Source organism: Condylura cristata, unplaced genomic scaffold (genome assembly GCF_000260355.1).
Source record: "Condylura cristata isolate star-nosed mole 26May11 unplaced genomic scaffold, ConCri1.0 scaffold00011, whole genome shotgun sequence".
In the NCBI taxonomy this organism is placed as follows: Eukaryota; Metazoa; Chordata; class Mammalia; order Eulipotyphla; family Talpidae; genus Condylura; species Condylura cristata.
This window is the reverse complement of record NW_004567112.1, coordinates 5,669,686-5,692,438: the sequence shown is the minus strand read 5'-3', so window position 1 is coordinate 5,692,438 and position 22,753 is coordinate 5,669,686. Positions and strand designations below refer to the sequence as shown.

At 38.2% G+C, this 22,753-nt stretch overlaps 1 protein-coding gene across 5 annotated transcripts; it reads right to left on the bottom strand.

The window, feature by feature from the left end:
* Nucleotides 1–1,652: 1,652 nt before the first annotated feature.
* On the bottom strand, nucleotides 1,653–22,548 carry TIAL1 (TIA1 cytotoxic granule-associated RNA binding protein-like 1). Of its 5 annotated transcripts, none has more exons than XM_004680392.2 (12): nucleotides 21,849–22,537; nucleotides 15,657–15,753; nucleotides 11,175–11,324; nucleotides 10,884–10,938; nucleotides 10,642–10,729; nucleotides 8,702–8,777; nucleotides 7,195–7,303; nucleotides 6,766–6,861; nucleotides 6,570–6,654; nucleotides 6,208–6,331; nucleotides 5,733–5,872; nucleotides 1,653–4,931 (listed from the first exon to the last, which is right to left on the bottom strand). In XM_004680392.2, the coding sequence occupies exons 1-12, from the start codon at nucleotides 21,878–21,880 to the stop codon at nucleotides 4,805–4,807; spliced, it is 1,179 nt and encodes a 392-aa protein (XP_004680449.1). In that variant the 5' UTR covers nucleotides 21,881–22,537; the 3' UTR covers nucleotides 1,653–4,804. The 5 variants fall into 5 exon arrangements, with proteins under 5 accessions (XP_004680449.1, XP_004680450.1, XP_012579191.1 ...); XM_004680393.2 differs by having other exon boundaries at nucleotides 1,654–4,931; nucleotides 11,175–11,273; nucleotides 21,849–22,533; XM_012723737.1 differs by lacking the exon at nucleotides 21,849–22,537 and adding an exon at nucleotides 19,216–19,277 and having other exon boundaries at nucleotides 3,826–4,931.
* Between the last annotated feature and the right edge of the window lie 205 nt (nucleotides 22,549–22,753).

Genomic DNA, 22,753 nt, shown 5'->3' with positions numbered 1-22,753 from the left:
AACTAAATGTGGATTCTGAAGGGTAGCCTAATCCTTTACTGAAATGCACAAAGGCAGTATTTGAAACATTTGCCAGCATCCTAATACACGTGGAGAGATATTTCTAATTAAAAACATACCTTGAAGGAAATTGAATTATTGTGGCAATAAGTGATGCTGATATTTTCAGTAACTTGATACTCTACTCTTATTGCTAAATTAGTAGAATCTTAGGAAGCAACAGAGAAGCCCTGATTAGCCTGCCTGGTTTCCCAATCTGCCCAAGACACTCTTCCACATCAAAGACTTCTCTCCCTCCCCAAACAAATCCTCAAACAGAGAACCCAGCGTAAACTGGATTATATGCTAAAATATACACTAACCAAAGGTGATTAAAATGATTTACAAGTTAAAACATTTCTCAAAACAGCAGCACACTAAGGTCATTAAATGGACATTCTCAATTTTGTTTAGCTACATTAATGCCCATTGAGTTAACTTTTATCATTGTGAGCAAAAGAAATCCCGTAAACCCAAAATGGAACAATTCAATGCTTAACCAGTGAAATCAACTGTGAGAAACTCAAGCGTACAGTTATCGATTCTCACAACAGGCACAGCTGCATATATGCCCATAATGTCCAGATGGGACTGACTTCTCACTGATGAACCCAAACCCAGGGCTTAGAAACAAACAGAAAAACAAACCACCAGCCCAGCTGAGCAGGTTATGGCATTGACTCACTGTACACAGCAAAGCCTGGTTTACCTCAAAAATGCAGTTCTCCCGAGCCCAGTGACAACCAGCCAGGCTCCTGGCCTCATGAGTCCCTAAGAATGAAAGAGGGCAACAAGCAAGCTGCGCCTGGCCACACGGCCAAACGTACAACCTAACCATGGGAGTACTTCTCGCAGAAGTACCCTGGTCTTTCTCTAATACCTATCCAATAGCACTCCAGTTTTACTAAGAGTTGGCCTATTTTCCAAGCTGACTTCAAGGTATTGGAGGACCTTCCCTGAGGAACATTGCAGAGAAATAATGGTTAATGAACAACAACAAAAATTCAACAATTGAGTAAGTTAAAATTTGGCAAATCTTTTAGAACCGGGCTGGAATATTTAAGAAATTGCTTATCGGACTCATAGGTTAATCAACTGTAATTGACATTCTTGTTTAAAAATCAAACTGTGAAACATTATGTGGATTAATCTCCTTGCGTGAAGAAAAGCCAAACTCTACAAAAGGGCGAATTATGGTAGCACACCCCTTCCCCTAGTTTATTTTCCTAAGGTAAAAAACAGTATCTGGATGAACACAGTGCCCTCCACCTGTTCCTACATACAGGTAAACCTCATCACCACTCAGGCAATTCTTAAACCAAGTCATCCTCGCTCCTAAGGAGACAGTCATGTCAACCTTGTGGTGCATAGTATTCTAGCTTACCTGAACTATTTTTCAAAACAGACCCAATTTAGGTAGCTAGGAGACCAACTTTCAGATTAATATAGCATTTAAATACCACACTACTTAACCACAGTAACTGGGACATTTTATTGCTACACATAGAATTCATATTTAATAAAATCCATTTATTTCAATCATTTGAGGTGTATATAAACTAGTGAAAGTCTAAATCAGATTTGCATCTTTAATACATATTAAAAATACAAACTCAATGTTTACAATATATTAAGTGGAAGCCCAAAGACTGACTTTCAATTAATGAGTAAGATTTAATTTGGGTCACCTGCTGGAAAAAAAATGTCTAGCTTGCTTACTAAATTTTTCTACTGTTGAGAGGGACAGTCTGGTAGTATGGTAAAATAATGGTTTCTACTTTGGAGGACTCCAATTTAATGAGGTTTTACTATATTGGTAATCAACAGAGCAGACAGTTTTAGAACGATGCATAAAATTCTACTTTATATCCAAAGTTAAATTTTGACTCAACAAAGCTAATGGACTTTAAAACTGATGCAGAAAACAGAAGTCTGTCCTGAAGACACACTGTACACTCCACATACCTTAACAATAACTTGACAGAAAATCACATTGCTTATTTCAAGGCAGCCTGGAAGGTACAAAAGTGTAATAAACGACAATGAGAAAAAGCCACTTATCATATAGTCTAGTCTTTATTGAAAGACTTAACTTCAACTGTGGTTTACAGCTTTGGCTTTAGTTGGCCAGTCATGTTAGCCTCTCACTGCCAGCAGACATAAAAATCAAGTGGGAATGGCATGGTGGGAAAGACTAATAGAGAAGATCACTAGAGCATAAAGATGGCAGTCAGAAACACATCACCAAAATAATTATGAAATATGAGACATTTTCTTGTGTCTAAGAACCTCTGCTGCTGTTTCTAACGAACGGGAAAAAGGCAACGGTCCTTGGACTTAAACTGGATCAAGATAGCACAGACTTCACTGTGTTCTAATAAAACAGCCTTGAGTTTCTGTCAGCTTGACGGCTGTGTTTGGAGGTGCTGCATCTCATTTGGGCACACAGCTTCAGATCTTCAAGACCATGTGATATGAAATAGCTTCTGTTAACTGAGCTCATCGTGAAATCTTGTTCTCTTTCAGATTAAGACGAAGGACACTTCAGTCACATGTTTATTATGGCACTATGACTAGTCTGGATAATTTCATTAAATTATAGAATACACATCTAGGAAACACTGCAGCTGTGTTTAGGTGTTATTTATCTCAATAAGCTACTTAATATACTGGCAGACCAAAAAAGGCAAACTGAGAATTTAATAGGCTTTCAACAATATATAAAAAAAGGCTTTAGTTGTTCAAGTTTCACATAGATTCAAGAAATGTTTAACCAGGAGGCATAATTGATATAATTTCAGTGTTCTCCTTATAAAATATAAAGTAACTTTTCCTTAATATCCCCCAATGACACTAACCATGACCAAAGGAAGGGTAAATCTTATAATAGGAAAGTGGAAGTAGGTGATCATCATGGTTGAAACTAAAATGCCATAAAAATTTTGGCCCAAAGATGAAGAGCTTGAGACTCCGTAAATTTTCATGTTGAGTACATTTAGCTACATTTCTAAATGGGGGCAGAAGGAAAATAATACCAAAATTATAGTGGTCACCAATTTATAAAACCATCATTATCTTAAAGCTAATTTTAAGACTTGAGAAGTTTAAAAAAATAGTGATTTGTACGTGCTAGTTGCACTGCACCCTTCATGGGAAAGGGCGATTCTTCTCACTCTGGTGCCCAGGTCGCAAACACGTCAGCGCACTGCCTGAACCTCTGCACCCCCCAGCTGACGTAATTCAGATACATAGGACTTTATCTATTTTACATTCCTGTTAAGATAGAAATGTGAGGCAGGTCTTTATCCACATAGCCTGAAAAACACCTCAGAAGCAAACGGAACCTTTTACATCTTCCCCATCACTTCATTTACAAACTGCACACATCCAGCTCAGCCTCTACTCAGGCCACCCCATGCGCTCTACCCCACACGGAAAGGAAATTAATTAAAAATAAGAGTTGTAACTCGTGTGCTGTTTAATAAGCTGACTATCCAATTATAAACTGGTTCATCAAACTGTCTAAATAGGATGTCTTAGCAATCTTGTTTAAAAAACTCCAGGGCAAAATATATCTAATTTTTAAAAACACCCCAAGATTTTTAAAAAACACTGTACTATACAACTTATAGGAACCTTGAAATAGGTTTACAAGGTTTTCATGAAGGTATTTACATACCAAGTGATGTAAAGGGAAAAAAAAAGGAAAAAAATATAATTTCCAATGACACTTTAAAATGTATTAATGCGTCAAGAGTTGTATGAAATTAAAATTAAGGCTTTCTCTGTAATTTGTTAATTTAATTTTTACATGGTAGCCAACCTTGGAAATGTGTCTTTTAAAAACATCTTTATCAATCCATTGCACTGGATGCATGGCATGTGTTAAGTGTTACTTCAAATAATTACATTGCTGCTACTTCTAGGTTGAAGCATGCTCTTTAAACGCTGTAGTTATTCAATATTTACAATGTATATCATTTAAACTTCATGTAAAAGCACAAGTATGACTGTCTGACCTTAATACAAACACCATACTTGGAAATTTGCCCCCACAAATGAAATGTAAATTACTACAGTTTTAATAATAACATTTTTTTTTAAGTTTTAAAAATATGTCTTACTGTGGACCACCAGTATTCATTCGCTCAAGTATGTCACACAATGTTGTTCCTTATTTAAGTTGCAAAATTTCTTTATCAGTCTGGCTTCAGTTTCTTTAGGCATAGAGAAAGTAAATATTTCCTCCAAAGCGACTCCAAAATCATGCACTTCTTCCGAATATCACACTTTTTTCGGCTGACTTCGAATGTGGTCCACTTTGGGGTAGGGGTGGGGAGTATCAAGGTTCAGGATGAACTTATATGATTCCCAGTTTTTCACGATCCTCCCTTTTTTGCGCTTTAAAAACACAGTGGGTTAAAATACTGAACAGCAAGATAAAAATGGGATAGTATCTAAGAATCAAAATGTATTACCCATTTCTCCTATTATATCAAAATTTGTAGTCAGAATTGTCTTTATTGACTTTATTTTAGTTTTTGTACACAAAGAAAAATCATGTTCATATCCATCATGAACAAAAACTTAAAAAGGCAGAACTAGAAGACATGTGTCCTTCACCAAAGCAAAGCTGTGCTAAAGGTTCCAAACATTTCAATTTTTAAAATAAATATTTCCATTTTTCGATGTCTACTTTCATGTCTTCAGAGTGTCACAGGAAACTGAAGCTATCATGAATTACAACTGTGTTTAGAGTCCCAGCTCACTGTGTTTGGTAACTTGCCATACCATATCCAGCTTGGTTAGGAGGAGGTATTACAGGGGGGGGAGCTTGTCCTTGGGGAGGCTGAGCACCAAATCCACCCATCCAGGCAGCAGAAGGTGATTGACTTGCAAGGGGGAAAAAAAAAAAAAAGAAATCTTAAGCACAAGAACAAATTACCTCTACATTCATACAAAACAACAAATCAAGGAGAGATTGCCACACACTACACAGTAAGACACCATAAAGTGTACAGGAAGCAAAGGAACTCATGATACATATCCACATCTGCAGAATGTAGTCCAACATTAGCCTTCACTTTTCCAGATAAGCACAACTTAATGCAATGACTACTCTGGAGTATTTCAAAACTAACTTAAAAAAATGGTTTGACACATTACCTACCCAGCATATACTGCACACATGGGATATCCATTTATAAGAAATTTTTGAATCATAAGTGATTTGTTGGAACCAGAAAGGACATGCACTGGCTCAAGGGATAAAAAAATGCAAGCAGCCACCCCCTTCTTCCAACAAAGTAAAAAAAGCAAGCTACTTTGTATCAGATAAATATGAGCCTTCTCACACAAGTCAACAGGAACATATGATTACATTTCTGAAGCTATCTCAAAGTCTTTCCCATACAAACATAAGCAAGGACATAAAGTAGTAAATCAAATTCTACCAACTGCTTATTTTAGTCCAACTGCCCTTTTCACTTAAGCAACGAAAGCCAATTTTTAGCATTATGTAAAATTTTTGTAAGGTTTCCACAGTGTTTACGATGCCAAATAGTTCCAGCTTACATAGTACAAGTATGCAAATGGACAGGTTCTGAGAAAAGAAGGTAAGTGTCATTTCTAGGGAGAATCGTCACTGCATTTCTTCTTTCCGCGCCTGCTTCCGCACGGAAACCCAGACTTACTCTACTCCAAAGCCCTGCTGGTTCCACGGCTGGCCGTACACTCCATACGGCGGTACCTGCCACCCATTCGCCATGTACTGTCCGTACTGCTGAGGGTTTCCGTAAACCTGGCTCCACTGGCCCCACTGACTGTAGTCCACCTAGGAAAAAGCAAATTACCACTTTAGGGAACAAATAAGAAACACAGTATTTGAAGAAAGTGGGAGTCAAGGAAGAGAAAAACTAAGTAAGCACCCTTATGTGAATAGGATTCTGTTATTTATCATTGTCTAAGTTTATTGGGTGGTGACACCTGTGAAAAGAAAGTATTAAGATTCAGTTAATACCACAAAATAATCATTTTTGAAATAGCATTAATAAAATCAACTGAAAGCAGTTCTATGCTTTATCTTTGTTGTTATTTTATAGTTTCTAAACCTTCTATGCAGATATGTAAGATGGAAACTTTAAGAAGTTCTATGAAAAATCGAATTACCTGTTGAAAGTTTTTAGTCATATCAGGAGATTCTTTACCCCAATAGCATTTAACAACATGTCCTTCAATTGTAGTGCCATTAACTGAAACAATGGCATGGGCCGCGCTTTCATGGGTTGAGAATCTGGGAGGAAGATAATGAGAACTTAACAGAGTAAAGAATACAGATATTTAGTTTATAACTGTCTGCTTAGTGTTTTGCTAAAGGACATTATGCAGGCAGTTAAACGTTTTCCATTGTAAGAAGGACTAAAACACAAACTCTGATATGTAGGGGGGTGCGGGGTGGGGGGGGGCGCGCACACATAACTGAAAGCAGTGGATAAAATCTACAGTAATAACGTTAACACATAGAATTTTACCTGACAAATGAATAGCCCTTCTCTGGAAACACTCTTATTTCCATAATTTGTCCAAATGGTGAGAAAGTCTGTCTCATAAGCTGATCTTTAAAACAATATAAAAAAAATATTTAAGGTATGCCATGTATACCATGAAAGGGATGCTAGTAGTGATGGAACGGACAAAGACGGGGAATTAGAAAGCCAGACACTGTACCTGTTAACCCAGAAGCAATTCCTCCACAGTACACAGTACAATTTTTTGGACTTGACTGGTTTACTACATCTTCAAATCTCAACTGCTTAGTGTTATCTATATGCATGAAGACAAAATACAAAAATGCTGTGGGTGTACTGTAATATGAAACGGAATACTGTACACTACTAAAATATACCTTAAAAATGGGAGTGAGAAAACGGAATTTTTTTTCTTGATGCTATGATTTAATCTGCAAAATAAGCTGGGCTCACTACACCTATTTCTTATACCAAAGACCAATTATTTTCAATTAAAATTCAAGATGATGAGTCTTGCAATGCTAAATGGCATATTTTGAGAAATTAGGACTAATACTGGTACATTATTTTGTGAAAAAAGACCTAATTTTAACATACATAGTAGACACAGGACATATACATGTCTTACTTTCTTGTGTACTTTTCGGTGCAGGTGGTTTACGTGTGGCCCAATTGGTTCTGATCTGACGACCACCCAACCACTGACCGCCCATATGCACAATTGCATTTTCTGCATCCTATGGAGAAAAAAAGAGAAAGAGCAATTACAAGCCAGAAAACAGTGATATGTAAAATCCAGTATGATGAAATAAGAAGTTGGCGCTGCTGGACCCAATAAAATCATACCAGTAAATTAATTCACTAGACACCCTCAGTAAGTATTGCCAAAAAAAATTTGAACTCAAGTGGTTTAAAATCTACTTTTAATCAATGTTTCAAAATGCCAAGATATTTAAGCAAAAGGGGAAATTTACCATAGTTCAAAATATACAAGGAAACATATTCACAATCACTGATCACAAAAAAAAAGAAGAAAAAAAGCAGAAATCCCAAGTTGTTTTCGGATATCATAATTATATGCTTGATTTGTAATGTAACTTTTACTGAGACTGTATTAAAAACCTCAGTATTATACTCTAAATCATCAACTCCCCTAGGCCCAAAAATCTATCTTCTAATAGCAATGGATTATGACTGTGACACAAGATTAAAAACTCATTTTAAGATAGCTTTAAGAATTATGATTTAGAAATGCTGTAATCTGGCTATCAGTGAAAATGAGCTTAGATGATAAAAACTTATGTGAATTTCAATGAATCAAAAGCAAAGAAAGAATACCCTTTAATAAAATATTGGTGATTAAGTTGCAGACTATTCTCAGTTGCTAACATCAAAGCCTACTTTATTATTTACTGTTATAACTCATGCAAACTGCTTATATTTTGGCACCTCTTTCTTAAAGAATATATGTATCAAGGAGTTGTTTAGATTTTCATTTACATTATTTGCTAGTCGTTAACATCCCAGCTACAAAAGTATGGATAATTAAAAAACTGAAATGAAATTTTAACATCAAGCCCAAACAGAATTTAACTTCCCTCCAAATTCTTCAATTAGTTTGTATCCTATTCTTAAAGAAGATTTATTTATTTATGCATACAAGTGCTGGGGTGTAGGCTAGAGGTGCAGGAGAAAGGATTCGCCAGAGACAGAGTGGGGAGCAGAACACGTGGATCCACTGAAATACACTGCTGAGGGGGAGTAGTGGGTGGGACAGGAGAGGTCTGCTGCGCCATATGGGTCACTCCCTGAACTCATAGTGCAGTGGCTGCTGATAGCTTCACAGCGCTGAGACTTAACCCCTTGTGCCACCAGGGAAGCCCCTGTTCTACTCAAGCTTTGCTGTTAAGACATCTCACTTTCATCAGTGTCAAATCTAATTTTAATACTCTCCTCTGTAGTAAACTATCTTTTCTCAGCTTTTTATTTCCAAGCTTATGAAAAGAGAACGAATTACACGCTATTATTAAAATACATGAAATTACATAAAGCTATTTTTGTAGGCAACATCTATGAATATTTAAGATTAATGAGTAAATTGTGTATTTAATTCAAATTGAGTTGAAAAAACTTACCAGTTTGTTATAAAAAGATACAAAACCATAGCCTTTAGATTTTCCAGTTGCCATGTCTTTAACTACTCGGGCATCCCTGTGAAAAGAAGCACAGCTAAATGAGGGAAGTAAAAGTCATCTTCAAAATAAAAACTAAAAGGAACCACACACACTGTATTGTGAGCATTTTTTTAAATAAAATTCCAGTTAGCCCTAATTAACTACAGCCATCCTGAACTCTCCCTAACGCTTCTTTACCTGTTAGAAAAAAGCAGTAGGACAAAAACATGTAATAAACATGCAACCTAGTCAAATAGCCTGTGCTTTCTAAACTAAATGCTCAAGTCTGTAGATTAATAGGAACAATAGTTTCCTTTTCTAATAATCTACTGGCTAGTGTCCGCTAAGGTTTACTGGTTCTATAAATTACTGTAACATTGCTAACTACTTTACCATGCAATCACTAAATAGTTAAATGTCTTCTGCCTAGTGATACAAAATATATGAAATATTAAAAAATTGAAAAAGAGGAAAAAATAGGAATTAAAAAGGCATACATGGCCTGTTAACAGATTTCTTTATTTTTCTTGGTCAATTCTCTATCATCATTTTGGAGTTTGGGCAGCTGTAAATTTTGAAAAATTGACATTTTCAGAAATTTAAGAAAGGAGAATAAAAAACTAACAACAATGCTAAGCACACCAGTACGAAAACAACAAATTTACACAGAAATTTTAGTGAGTAAGTTAAAATGATTGGAAATATAGAACTCCACTGAATATAGAATGTTAAAATGTAAATACTAAAATATGTATATATAAATAATGTATAATAAGAATAAATAGAAATGAGAAAAAAATCTACAACTGAGTTCCAGTGTGCACAGTTCCTTGCAGTTAGCCTTCAAGATCCTGTCCATTCTTATGAGCAATTCTGCAAAATAACCAGAATGCTATTACTTTTAATTGTGACTTGGACTTTAGAAAAACTGCAGGTCTCAGGTATAAATAAAGATTGAAAAACAGCAACCTGTATCATTTTTATACTGATTTTTAAAACAGTACTACTTACCACACTTAAGAGATTAAAAAGCAAAGCAAATATCGAAATAGAAAATTAAGAATTAAATCTTTCTTTCACATAAATTAAGTCTATAGAACAACAAATTGTACAGAGAAAAGGAATTGTTGTTCTCAGTTGAAACATATTCCTGTAAAGTAGTACTTTAATTCTACAGGAAATAAATACATAAAATAAACTGACTTTAATCACAAAGATAATTGTGATAAACACTTTATAACAATTTATAACCACTTTTAATTTCCCAACATATCTGATCAACATACAAGGTAATTTCATCATAAATTTTATTAAACATTTGGCCTCTATCTAGCAGAATCAAATACCAGCAAAAAAAAAAAAATCTACTAATTAACCCCACATTTATGGTTCAGACACTGAAACATTTTAATAGTATAATACTACTACTTTTCAGCTAAAATATCAAAACACTTTTTATCATTATAATTAAACATGTACATTTCCACAAAATACCAAGTATTCATCTACTTCCCATTTACAAACTCCTTATATAAAAGTTTAAGATACAGTAAAAATCACATTTTTGGTTAACCCATTATCTTTATCACCAAATATTTAAAACATTTGACAGAGTTATATTTTATAATAGTTTTATCACCCAAACATCTGCTTCAAATATAACAAACAGAATCACTTAAAATCTTTTTAACATATTATACACAAGTTAGATTAAAACAAGACCCCAAAACATTGAAATGACATTAACATTTTCAACAACATCTACTAATCAAAAAAACAAAAGAAACAAACAATAAATAAAATCACACTAACTAGGGAAAGAAAATCTTAATTCTGATACAAGTTAACCATATACAATTCTGCCTGTCACTACAGAGTATAGTATTGATTATGATACTTACGATATTTTACCAAAGGGGGCAAATGCTGATTTGATATCTTCTGTTGTGATTTCTGGACTCAAATCCCCAACAAACACATGGAAGTGATCTGAAATCAAAGCATTTAGTAATCAAATATTTAAGAAGTCAGCTACTAAACTTTGTGCAGGCAACACTAAGGGAAGAAAAAACCCTGTAAGCTGGAAATGCTGCCAAGGTAATTTCAGAATTCTTCCAGAGTAAAATGCAGCAGGAGTACTTACTGGAAGTATCTTTTTTCTGGCTACTTGGTGTTGTTGCCCAGTTTACTTTGACCTCCTAAAAATAAAGATTATATTTAATGCCATTATTAGGATGTCATTATGAATCACAACATTTGCCACTTATTAAATTATTGATTGAGCAGGATTATTTTGTAAAACCACTAGGCTGAATAACGCAAACCATCACTTGGCAGAGTTGCATATTCGCTAACAATTTGCTATGAAAGCACAAGAACTAGTGTGCCATGCAAACATATATAAGCATAAGGTGCCGTCCGTCCATTATCTTACCTTTCCCAAAATTTTTCTCCCATTCATAGCAGCTAATGCAGCAGCTGCATCTCTGTGTTCATAAAATTCCACAAAGCAATATGGGTCATTGCTTGTATGCTGCAAAACAGAAAATCCAACAGAAGAGTTGACCCTTCTGCTATCGGGTTGCTGAGAAGAAAATCCAGGAAAAAACATTACTGATAGCTAGGAATGTACAAAGTGAGATTGCAAAAGCTTATGAAAGCCTAACACTTTAAAAATAAGATTTATAGCTTCACCTGACTTTGTGCCTCAGACTACTGTAGAACTCAAACAGAACTATAAAAGCAGTATAAAAGCAAAACTGTAAGTATTAAATCAAAATACAGAATTCTGGTGAAGTATGTTAAATATAAAATAGAAGATTAGGTCAAACAAAACCTCAAGTTCAGATCTGAGCGGTAAGGACCACCACTCTTCTTTCCAACATTATTTTCAAAAGGATGACATCCACCTATGCATCTTAACCCTTCATAAACTGTATCCACTACCATGAGAAATACAGAAAAGAGCCAACTCTACAGACTTTACTCCCGGTGGAAACTAGGGTTAGTGCTACATTTGCTGGTGCTGCCGCAAAGACAAGAAGACTATGTGCCTCCTTTCTGAAGAAAGAAGGAATGAGAAGAAAAACAGACATTCAGACTTACAACCAGCTACTGAGAAGCATTTCCTTCCTTTCAAAATATTCTGAATTACTGGAGATTCTAATACTTTCATTTGGTCTTCCAAAGACCAGAAAAAAATCACTCATAATCAAGGAAGTAATTTCTGAAACTATGTCTTCCTGAAACATGCCAGGAGAAAGCTAAAATTCTGTATCACAAAAACATCAATATAAGAAATATTTATTAAAAGTACCCTACAACACTGCCTGACAGCAGTTAGCAAATAAATATTTAATAAGATGAGAGAGTAGGATTAAATTATACCTTTATCACCTAATCACCAATATGGAAATAAATTTTATAAAATTGCAACCTATACTGAATAGCTGTGCACTGTAGAAATACATTTTTATATATACTGCTAAAAACATTCATCACTGTTCAATGTAAAATATCCTAGAAAATATTTAAAATGTGGAATTCTAGTTGCACTTACAAGGGATAAAAATACCAGATAAAATAAAGATCTGTTCAACACCACTGTTTTTTCATCCCAGGAAAGTTTTAGAAGAAAAATCCCAAATAAGCGTCTAAAACAATAGTGGCGAAGCAACCAGAAGGCATTTCCTTGAGGGAAAAAAAAGTGTGATCATTAATACTGACGAGAAACTACAGGCTCACATACAAAACCTTACTGTCCTGGTCATGTGAACACTGTTCTTAAAAGAAAGGGGAAATGTGGGAAAAGACTCCAAATAGGCACTTTAAGAGTTCACATTTACCAAGAGTTAACATTCACTGAACAAGAATTTAAAGGTAAATAAAAAGCAGAAACTGCTAGTCAAATTTTCCCTTTTACTTCTACCTCTTCTGTCCTGATAGTATCACTGATAATCATCACAAAACATACAGGGGTACACACAGACTTTGATAAACTAGTCTACTCATGCAATACTGACTTCAAGTCCACCTAGCAGGGGCAGGCCAGATCTCATACAATGTACAAACCCACACAGCCCCTTAAACAGACACCTCATACTCATCATTTCATCTCACTTAAGGCAATGTCGATTCTTATCACATTCCAACTGTTAGAGATGTTGAAATGTCTTTAGCATTTACTTAACAATACATTTACTATAGTATATATAGAGGGCTAGAATCTAAGATCAAAAAAAATGTTTTAAAAATCATGAAGCTAAGTATATTTTCATACACTAAAACTTAAATAGTCTATACCAGAACTCATGTCCTTCTTGTTTACACCAAGTGACACTCAAAACTCAATTGGATCCTTACCTTAATTAGTGTCACAAATTTTTGTTGGATCACATAAGTGTCAAGACAGAGAAATGGGACTTTACAACTACTTACAAGTTCAAATGTAGAAGTTGTAGTATATAGATAAATAATAATGAAAAGTCATTTCAAATCCTTTACCCCTCAAGTTGCTGTATATACACATGGGTTAAAAAAACAAAACAAAACACTGTTAAATCTTTGACAATATTTCTCAAAAAATCTAGTGGTTGTTTTCATTCTCACAATCCATTCTCTCCTGAATCTACTTTAGTCAGCTTCCAACCAAGCCACCTGAAAACTTCAATTTCTGCGTTCATAACACAGAAAATCAGCTGATTAACCACCTCTCTGATCACTTTTCTGTCATTATCCTAACTTTCAAGCAGGACTCAAATGTCTAACGCACATCTTACCTCTACCACCACCGAAACAGAACTCCTGATTCACCATTGCCCCCCATCAGCCCTGTGCCTCCCCCCGTCATGCCCATTTTAGTAAGCAGCACTACCTTCCACACAATGCACAAACAAAAATCGTAGGGTCTTTCCTGATGCCTTCCTTTCTTTTACATCCCACAGCCAACTGAGTCCAACTGACTGCTAAAAAGGCAAATCAGAGTATCCGCTTCCTCTGCTTAAAACCCTACTATGGCGCCACAGTACAATCAATCCAAACTGTCATGGCCCTTACTTGCTCTACCTGTCTCGTCCACTACCACGTACGTCCCAGGCTACAGCCAGGTTGGTCTTTATTTCCACAAACACAACAGGTTCGTTATCAACACAAGCCCTGTATCTGTGGTTCCCTCTTCCTCTGGCTCTTTTTTCTTAAAAAAGATTTATTTATTTATCCATACTGCTCTGGGGTACAGGCCAGAGATGCAAGGGCAGTGAGAGGACCCACCAGAGTGAGAGTGGGGAGCAGAGCAGGCAGGCTGACAAAGTCCACTGCTGAGGGGAGCAGCGGGCGGGTCAGGAGAGGTCTGCCGCGCCATGTGGGTCACTTCTGGGGCAGGGACTGAACTCACACTCAAGTGCTGCCACCTTCGCAGTGCTGCGCTTTAACTTTGCGCCACCAGGAGGAACCCCTCTGGCTGTTAACATAGATGACACCCTCTAGTTATTCTGGTTTCGGCTCAACGAAATAACAACTCTCTAATCAATACCACAGAACTGCTTTATTCACTTGATATAGCACCTATCTCTATCTAGAACCATCTTGTTTACTTGTTTATTAACAATATTCACTGCTATGTAAATTTATGGGAAACTTATTTGTCTGGCTCTTCATTATATCATATCACAAGTATTCTGATTAGTGCCTAGCAAAAAGCAATTTTTTGATGAATGCATGAATGAATGATTGATAAAAGGCAGGAAGGAAAAGAGAGAAATATACAAAAGCAGAATGATGATTATCATTAGTTATGGGGGGAAAAAAATCAAAAGGTCAATTTGCTTTACAGGTTCTTAATAGTTCTCCTGTGTCAGATCTACAACACAAACTCCTCAGCACGCTGCTCCCTGCCCCAACACCCATGCCTCACTGCCTTGCATCTCTTAAAGCTGACCCCATGTACTAGGCTATGGTCTCGATCTTTCCCTCTAAACTTTATCAAACTGGATCAACATTCTCTCTACCTGAAATCTCTTCTTCAGATTCTTTCCGAGCCAGTTCCTAGTACTGTTCTCTTGGGTTTCAGCCTGGACACTGCATCCTCCAAGATGCCTCCTCAACCCAGGACTGTGTGGGACTTACACGCTCTCATAGCACTTGAAATCGTCTGCTTCCGTAGCGGCTGTTGCCCTGTAACTCCTCCACCCGCCTAATCAGACTATAAAATTCTACGGAACTAGGAACTGTCTCAGTCCCCACTGTATCTCTAGCACTTACCGTAGTGCTGGCACACAGTAAACAGTCCAAAAAATGTGTTGGTGAATAACAAGAAGAGAACTGAAACACCAATCACTGGGCACTGCCAGAGTCTTAACCAAGGAAGTATAAAAAGTTAAGTTTTCTTTGAAAAACAGGAAAACAAAATTATTACCTTAACAATTTAAATCCCTACCTATATAAACTGGTCAGTCAACAGAGTTTACAAAAAACGGACACAATGCTTGGTGATGTACTATGTATATAATAACCTAATGTTCTTTTACAGACACCAGTTCCTAAATTTTAAGTGTCTACTATTTGAATTGGTAACATTCTTATTAGAATTTAAAAAGTTACCATCTAGTCTTTCAGCACTCTGAGATAAGCTCTAACAACCTTCCATAAGCAGAATCACTTGAAGCAAACTACATCACATGAAGAATGCCCATTTGAGAATAATAGCACAGAACATTTGTTCTCTCAAAATTCCATTCCAAACCTAGTTTATAGCCAAATGAAATAAAGCAACACAACAAACATAAACCACTACCCCCCTCCCAAATTATAAAACTTGAGGCTCAAAGTGAAAATTTAAAGTGATCCTCATAAAGTGGTATATCTCAAGTTGGTAAAATAGCATGGTAGTTGTCAGCACATGAAACCTGGGAGATCTTACCTCTGTTATCATTTTACAGCTTTTACAGGGTCCAATCTGACTGAATAACTGAAGTATAAGGACTTCTGTCACATCTCTGGAGAGGTTACCTACGTATCTGAGGAAGAAGAAAACACATTATCAGTTTTCCCTTCAGCTCTGGCTCTATGTGTTATCATTTAACTCATCACAATTTATTTCACTTTAACTTTCTTTGCCTTCAATAAAATCTTTCCTCATTTTATTTATTTAAGCCTAATTCCATAAAAGATTAACCCTTGTTTAAGGCAGCAATACTTGTTCTTAGGCCACTGAAGTACCACTTCAAAAGATTTCATAAAGCACAAATCAGTATGACTGCATACCCCAAAGCATATTATTCTGGACCCTGTTCCATTTCTCTTTTTATTTGTTGAACAAAAGTAATAAAATTTAAACAAATCTCAAGATAACAACTATAATTTCTAAATGTGAAACACAATTCAAAATAATGTATAACATACACAAATAAGACAAACACTGACTCATTAAAACATTTGATCACAAAGGAATAGGAGACATAAAGTAAGGTTATCTTAGGCCCCAACCAAAGCTATAACATGAACAAAGAACAGAATTAGGGTAAGGTTATCAGTAAACACAGAGATTAGGGAATTTTGTTCTGCTCTGCTTCGTAAACTTATCTGAAATTACCATTTATATGTTTTTCTTATAAAGTACAGATTAAGTTAAAAAAGAGAGAGAACATCACTACTAAGAGATGACCACTTTAGTTTTGTCTTGTATCATGGATTTACCTTTATTTAACTTTTAAGTTTTTTGGGTACTCCCAAACACACCTGTTATGAACCACCTTGTGAAACAAACATCCATAAAATTTAACCCAGTTTCTTCTGGAAAGGGATATAAGTTTTATTTTCCTAACTATAATATGTAACGTCTGGAAACTGAGCACTGAAACCAAAATCAGCCTAGTATCTCTGGTTACCATATTAAAAACATAGCTGCTTTAAGACAGAATACTCTGAAAAGGAAAAATAAGACCAAGAAAGGTAAGGTTAATGAAAAATAAACAACTTATGGAGAATAAGTAGCCATTTTCCAGTTCAGTTAAGAATTTAAGTGCAGTTGGTACCAGTAATTCAAAGTCACAAGTTCTAAAACTGAAACACAAGTTTCACGGTACTGAAATAGAAGACTAAACCAGCGGAAACTCAGGTCCACTATGCCATCTTTACTTATAATTAAAGTATAACAAACCCATCAGTAGGCTACGCAGTGACATACTTTTTCCAGGAGAAATGAAAGGCTATAGGGTTGGGAGCAGCCAAGCAGGCTGCGGGCTGCCTGCACTCCTTGGCATTCAGAGCCGGCATTCACGCAATCATTTCTTTTTGCACAATGCAGACCTATCTATAAAGAAAATGGACCAGTGACTTTGGTGCTCTCGGTATTGTACTTACATAACCTAAAGAGCTCTCGGGCTCTCGGCTAATAGGAATGGTTTTCACATAGTGAAGCTAATGAGTAACAAAGTTAGAATTAGCATTTTACCATAACAAATTTTAGATGAGTACAATTTAAATCTGCATTCCTGTTAAAACATCACTTTGCTCAGAAAAAACTGCACGGGCTGATTACCTTGCATCCCTAACAGCCACAACGGACACCGGGTTACTGGGTTATTTCAAGGGAGTATTTCTAATCGTCTGTAGATTCTGAAGAAGTTTAAGAGGCATATCTATTTAGATAAGTTAATTTAAATTTCAAGTTCTGATACCAAAGAACAAAATGTTAATTTAAGTTTTAAAATGTCATGAAATATTTATAGAAAATCCAGTTTTAAGGTTTTCTAGCTTTCCAATAATCTCCACTAAAAGTTCACTGGTAAAACAGCAATTAAATTACAAAAGTGAATATTAGAAAAGGCCTTTCATAATAAGACATGGCACATCAATTTACCAGGATTAAAAGTATAATTCATTTAAATTTCAGATTGCTTTCTCTTTCCCTCAGAGTTCTGTATTCACGTGCCTTCAACCATCATAATACTTAGTAATGCCTTTACAGCCTCATAAGTACTAGGCAGTTTTAAGTACCTTTATATAATGTGAAATTATCTGTTCAAAATAAAGACTAACAAAAGCATTTAAGACAAATGTTCAACACCTAACCAGGTAAGAAACTCCTGTCTTGGCAGTGACTGAAATGACATCCGTTTCTTATTAAATTATAGTTTCTACACTCACTGTTTACTCAGGTTATAAAGAAGTCATAATCTAAAATTCTAAAGTTTAAATATAAAATTTCTATTTGAAGAACATACACATAACAAGAGAAAAAGAAATACTTTAAATTCTTTTTCTGTTGCATTGAGAGGCCAAATCAAGAGTAAACAATTTGAAAGTTCCAAAAATAAGAAAAAGAAAATGCAGCACATCATAGGTCTATTCTGTCTACTAAGAATAGAAATGGTAGGAACTAAAGCATTAAAACAGAAAATGATGCCTTTATTCCTACATCTGAGTTAAAAATCCATCTTGAGTCTACAAAGTTGGAAGTTTCACAGTAGGCAAAAGTTCACAGTGCCAAACTACTTCCTATGTCCAACTGGGCTGAATTTGAAGTTAAGAATATCATGCTTTTAGAAGACTAATCACAGTTTTTCAACACACTTGTATGCTGAAGAGTCATAAGCCCTCCCAAGACTGGAATTACCAAAACTCTTAAGAGTTCTATAAAGTAAACATTTTACTTTTGTTCTTAACAAGTTCCTTTGTAAGAGGAGATTTTTCAACAATAACCCTCAATGGCCTCTAATCAACAGGTCGGTTTTGTCAACAGGTTTTGTCAACAGTTCATTTAGGAAAGAGGGAGGGTAGAGGAAAGGTACAAATGGTGTGACCAGACACAGGGCTACTGACGCACAAACACTTTTGCAGAAACAGTGACTGAGCTGAATGAGGGCATGAACTACAGTCACAACACAGCCAAGTCAATGGTACAGCTACTCAATTTTATAGTGAGAGAGAACAGTAGTTTCTTCTGCTATTGTCCTTAAATCTTTAAACTATAATAACTTATTGGCTTATTTCTTCCTCTGACTGAATTACAGGAAGTACAGAAGAACCTTAAAGGATGGCACTGCATAACATGATATAATCCCAGACCCACAATTCCTACTCATTTCTGTGCCCTGGATAGATGAACATAAAATAAGCTGCAGTAGAATTTATATAATTTAAGGTCATAGTATAGACTCAGACATACACCATGGATCAAATCACTGCACTTAAAGATACCCACACATGTCTGAAATGAGGCAGGTGTTAGGCAGTCTAGTTCCAACACCAGTATTACACAGCATGGGCCCATTTGTGCTTTCAGGTCACAAGTTAATCAATAACCCCCCCCCCCATAAATGTGAAATGAGAATGGACATCACAAGTTCAGAAAACAGAACTTTAAAGCATTGTATGACAAATAAACTTTAGGATCGACATCAAAGCAATTCTATGCTACTTTGAATACCATCAAATAAATTAGTAATACTGTAGATAATGAATATTTAAAGACCTACCTAGGCTATAAACACCATATTGTTTTCTGATGATAGAACCATATGTCTTAGCTTGTGTGTGTCTGCAGGGAAAAAACCTCACTAGTAACACACAGGCATTTTAAGGAAACAGTTTAAGGTAAGTTTTGTTAAGAGTACATTGTTTTAAAACATACTAGTCATTTGAAAATCTAATCCAAAATGTAAAGTAAAAGATTCTCCATAAATAAACAAAACAAACCCCTATTAGACATCAACCTCTAAAGTCATCACAAAGTTTTCACCATATTACTTGTATCTGAAAGAACCCTCAGAGGAGAGATATGTAATATGAACACTTAAAAAACAACTGTTATGCATTAATTTTATTAAATTCTGACAAGAACGTGAATTGTAAAACATTTGCCTTATCTGAAAATTTTACATTTTAAAGCTTTAAGAAACATAAAAAATCTACAGACTGCACCATGACAGTCATGCCTGCCTATAACTTTAAATCAAGACTTAAGAAAAAAAAAATAAGGATAATCGTGGTAAAATAGCAAGAGTACCTCTCACATCCCAGGCAACGAGCTGACTGCTGAGGCAGGCAAGACCTAGGAGGGTGGAGGAGTCCCGTCTACTAAATACCCCTTCCCATGTAGAGGACGGGAGAGGGAGAAAGAAGACAGCAGTAGTGAAGGTGACTGACAACAGGAACAACTAAGCTCAAGATGCTTTTATTTTTATGCCTAAATGTCACATTTCCAGACAGCTGCAAACATAAAACAACTTGTATGCAGGTAAGAAGTTACAAGGAAGTTAGCGTGTAAGTCTACTGGAGGAAGGTGGATGGAAATGAAGACAGGGCAGATGCAAAGATAGTTATACAGCAAAACCAGAATTCTACTTCATAGGGAACAGATACAGTTAATGAGAAAAGTGGCTTGAGAATCTACCAATTATTCAGTAGCTATTATGATGCAATGATGACACTTCAGATTTTTAGATACAATTTAACTTTTATCTTTGTTAAATACAACCCAGCTAGGCCTAAATACAGCTTTCCCAGGTGCTTCCATCAAAGTACACATCTCTAACCAAATACCAAGCCTTGGCTTCGGCAGGACAAATTTCAAGTGTGTCCCAATTCTCTTTTCTGGGAAGAGAAGGCAGAAATGAAAGACAACACATAAACACAAATATGAAAGTTCTGCTCATCAGGCTTTCCATACTAGAGCATGTTATGCGTACACTGACCTCACAATCTTAATACAGGATGGCAAATACTCTGGAGACATTAGAGAAATTGGAATAAAATGACTGCAAGTCCACACACACACACACACACACACACACACAAATCAAATCCTGTATAGATAGTGAACATTAACACTATCTTCTTTACTGAGGACCGTCTTTGGTAGGAGTGAGGAGATGAGGAGCTGGTTAAACTTCCTGAGAACCCATTCACCTTCATCTATTCCCCAAAAGTGATGTCCCCATCAGAGAGCAGAGCCAGATGAACTATGATCTCATCAATACCAGGCAGAGGCAGAAGAAAACAAAGCAGCGATCTGACTCCTACTACTCGAGGTGGGAATGCTGAGCTTCCAGTGAGGCTAGGAAGTCCCAAGATGCCCAGCTCATGCATTTAATTAGAAATTACTCGTCTTTTTTTTTTTTTAACGCAGGAAAAAGAAGGGAATGCCACACTATCCAGAAAGGAATGCAAGTGCTGAGTCATCACTCCTCATGGGGAAAAGAAGGACACTCGAACGAGCGGTTGGAAGATGAAATTCATTCATTAGACTGGGCTCCAGGTAAAAAGGCACAGCAAGACAGAAGAAAAAGCGCGCAGAAGACACACATCGTGCAGCAGGTAAAGCCATCATTTTAATCCCACGCTGAAGGTCTCGACGCACACACACCGTGGGGAGAGGCGATCACCAACAGAGCAAAGGCGGTTTAACAAGCGGCTGTCAGTGCGGCGCAAAGAGCGCTCAAAGGAAACTTCGTTATCCAAGAGGGGAAGGATGCTCCGGCCGCCAGAGACGTCCTTTCGCACTTCAAAAGTAGCGGGCGCCGGGATAGTGTTTCTGACAGCGTGGGCGGGGGCACGTGGGGCAGAAAGAGTAGGGGCTTGAGTGGCGGAAGTGTCCGGCTTCCTCACAGCTTGGCCGGGGACAGGCGCGGGGAGCCACTGCAGCTGGGACCCGGAGGGCTCGAGCGCGCCTTTCTCCCGGCCCGCAGGGGAGGTAGCCGCGGTCCCACCCCCGTGCCCCCCCCCCCCCCGCAGGCCCGGCCCCCGGGGGGATCCGCAGCGCACGGCCCAGCCCAGAGCCCCCCGGGCTGAGGGAGATCCGGGGCTCCCCCGGCTCTGACAGCCCCTGCTGGGCAGAAACCCCGCCGAGGCAAGGTGTGCGAAGAAAGGCGCGAGAGCAGAAGGTCGACACCAGCCCCGACCCCGGGAAGCGAAGTGATTGTGTTTGGGGGAAGGGAGGGCTTCCTTCCCCAGGAAAGGGGGGCAGAGGAGGAATGCGCTCTGCGCCCGCGCCACCCCGACCCCGGAGCTGCCGAGGGCCCAGGCTTTGGCCCGAGCTCCGGCTCCCTCCCTCTGCGTCCCGCGGTGTCCGGGCCTCTCGGCGCCGGCACTCCACGTCTCGGGTACTCACAGAGTCCGGGGCTGCCCGTCGTCTTCCATCATGGTGGGTGCGACGGAGCGATCCCGGGACAAGGGGGAGGGCAGGGCTGGGGAGGGGAGGGGGTGGGGAGGAAGGGGAGGGGGGCTCCGGGCACCGGCTGGGGACAGAGGAAAAGGCACCGAACCCGGCTCTAGGGCTCTCTCCCCCCAGCCCGCTCCGGACACTGCGCTCCAACCAGGAGGAGCAGGAGGAGGAGGAGGATGAACAAAATGGCCGCCGCCACCAGCCAGGCAGGAAACGGGGCAGAGCGCAGGCGCGGCCCGCCAGGTCACCGCTCAGGCCAAGCGCGACGGCCTGCAAGGGGGATAACCGAGGGGGCGAGCAAGACGGGCCGCTGGAGAGATCCCGTGCCCGGCCACGACTGGTCACGTCGCCGCTGTGCTTCTGCTGGCCGATCGAAACCCAAGCAACTCAAGAGACAGAGTAACAAGAGAACCGCGGCGAAACTGAAGTCTCTGGGAATTGTGCTCCTGGAAGCGAGAGAGGGAAGCACTTATCCAGACGACCTCTGGGAACTGTAGTTCAAAGTAGACGGCTGGAGCCCGCGCCGCACTGAGACACGAAGAAGAGACTTCTGGGTAGTGTAGTCGTACGTGGGGTCGTGCGGCGACCAGGAAGTCGGCGTGCTGGGAAGGGAGGAGGCGAGTGAAAGCGACGTTAAAAGGCGGGGAAACGCGGTGGGAAAATACGCTGTCCGGGAAGGAAACTACAAGTCCCAGTGTGCCTCGCGCAGTAGGCTGTCTCAGGGCCGCTCCAGGCATCTTAAGGCTTTTCTGTTGGCTCTGTCCGAGCTGCTGCTCCGCCTCCGTCCAGGCGGAGAGCGGTTTCTTCAACTGCGGCTGAGACAGTACTTGGCTCCGCGTGGTGTCGGCGCC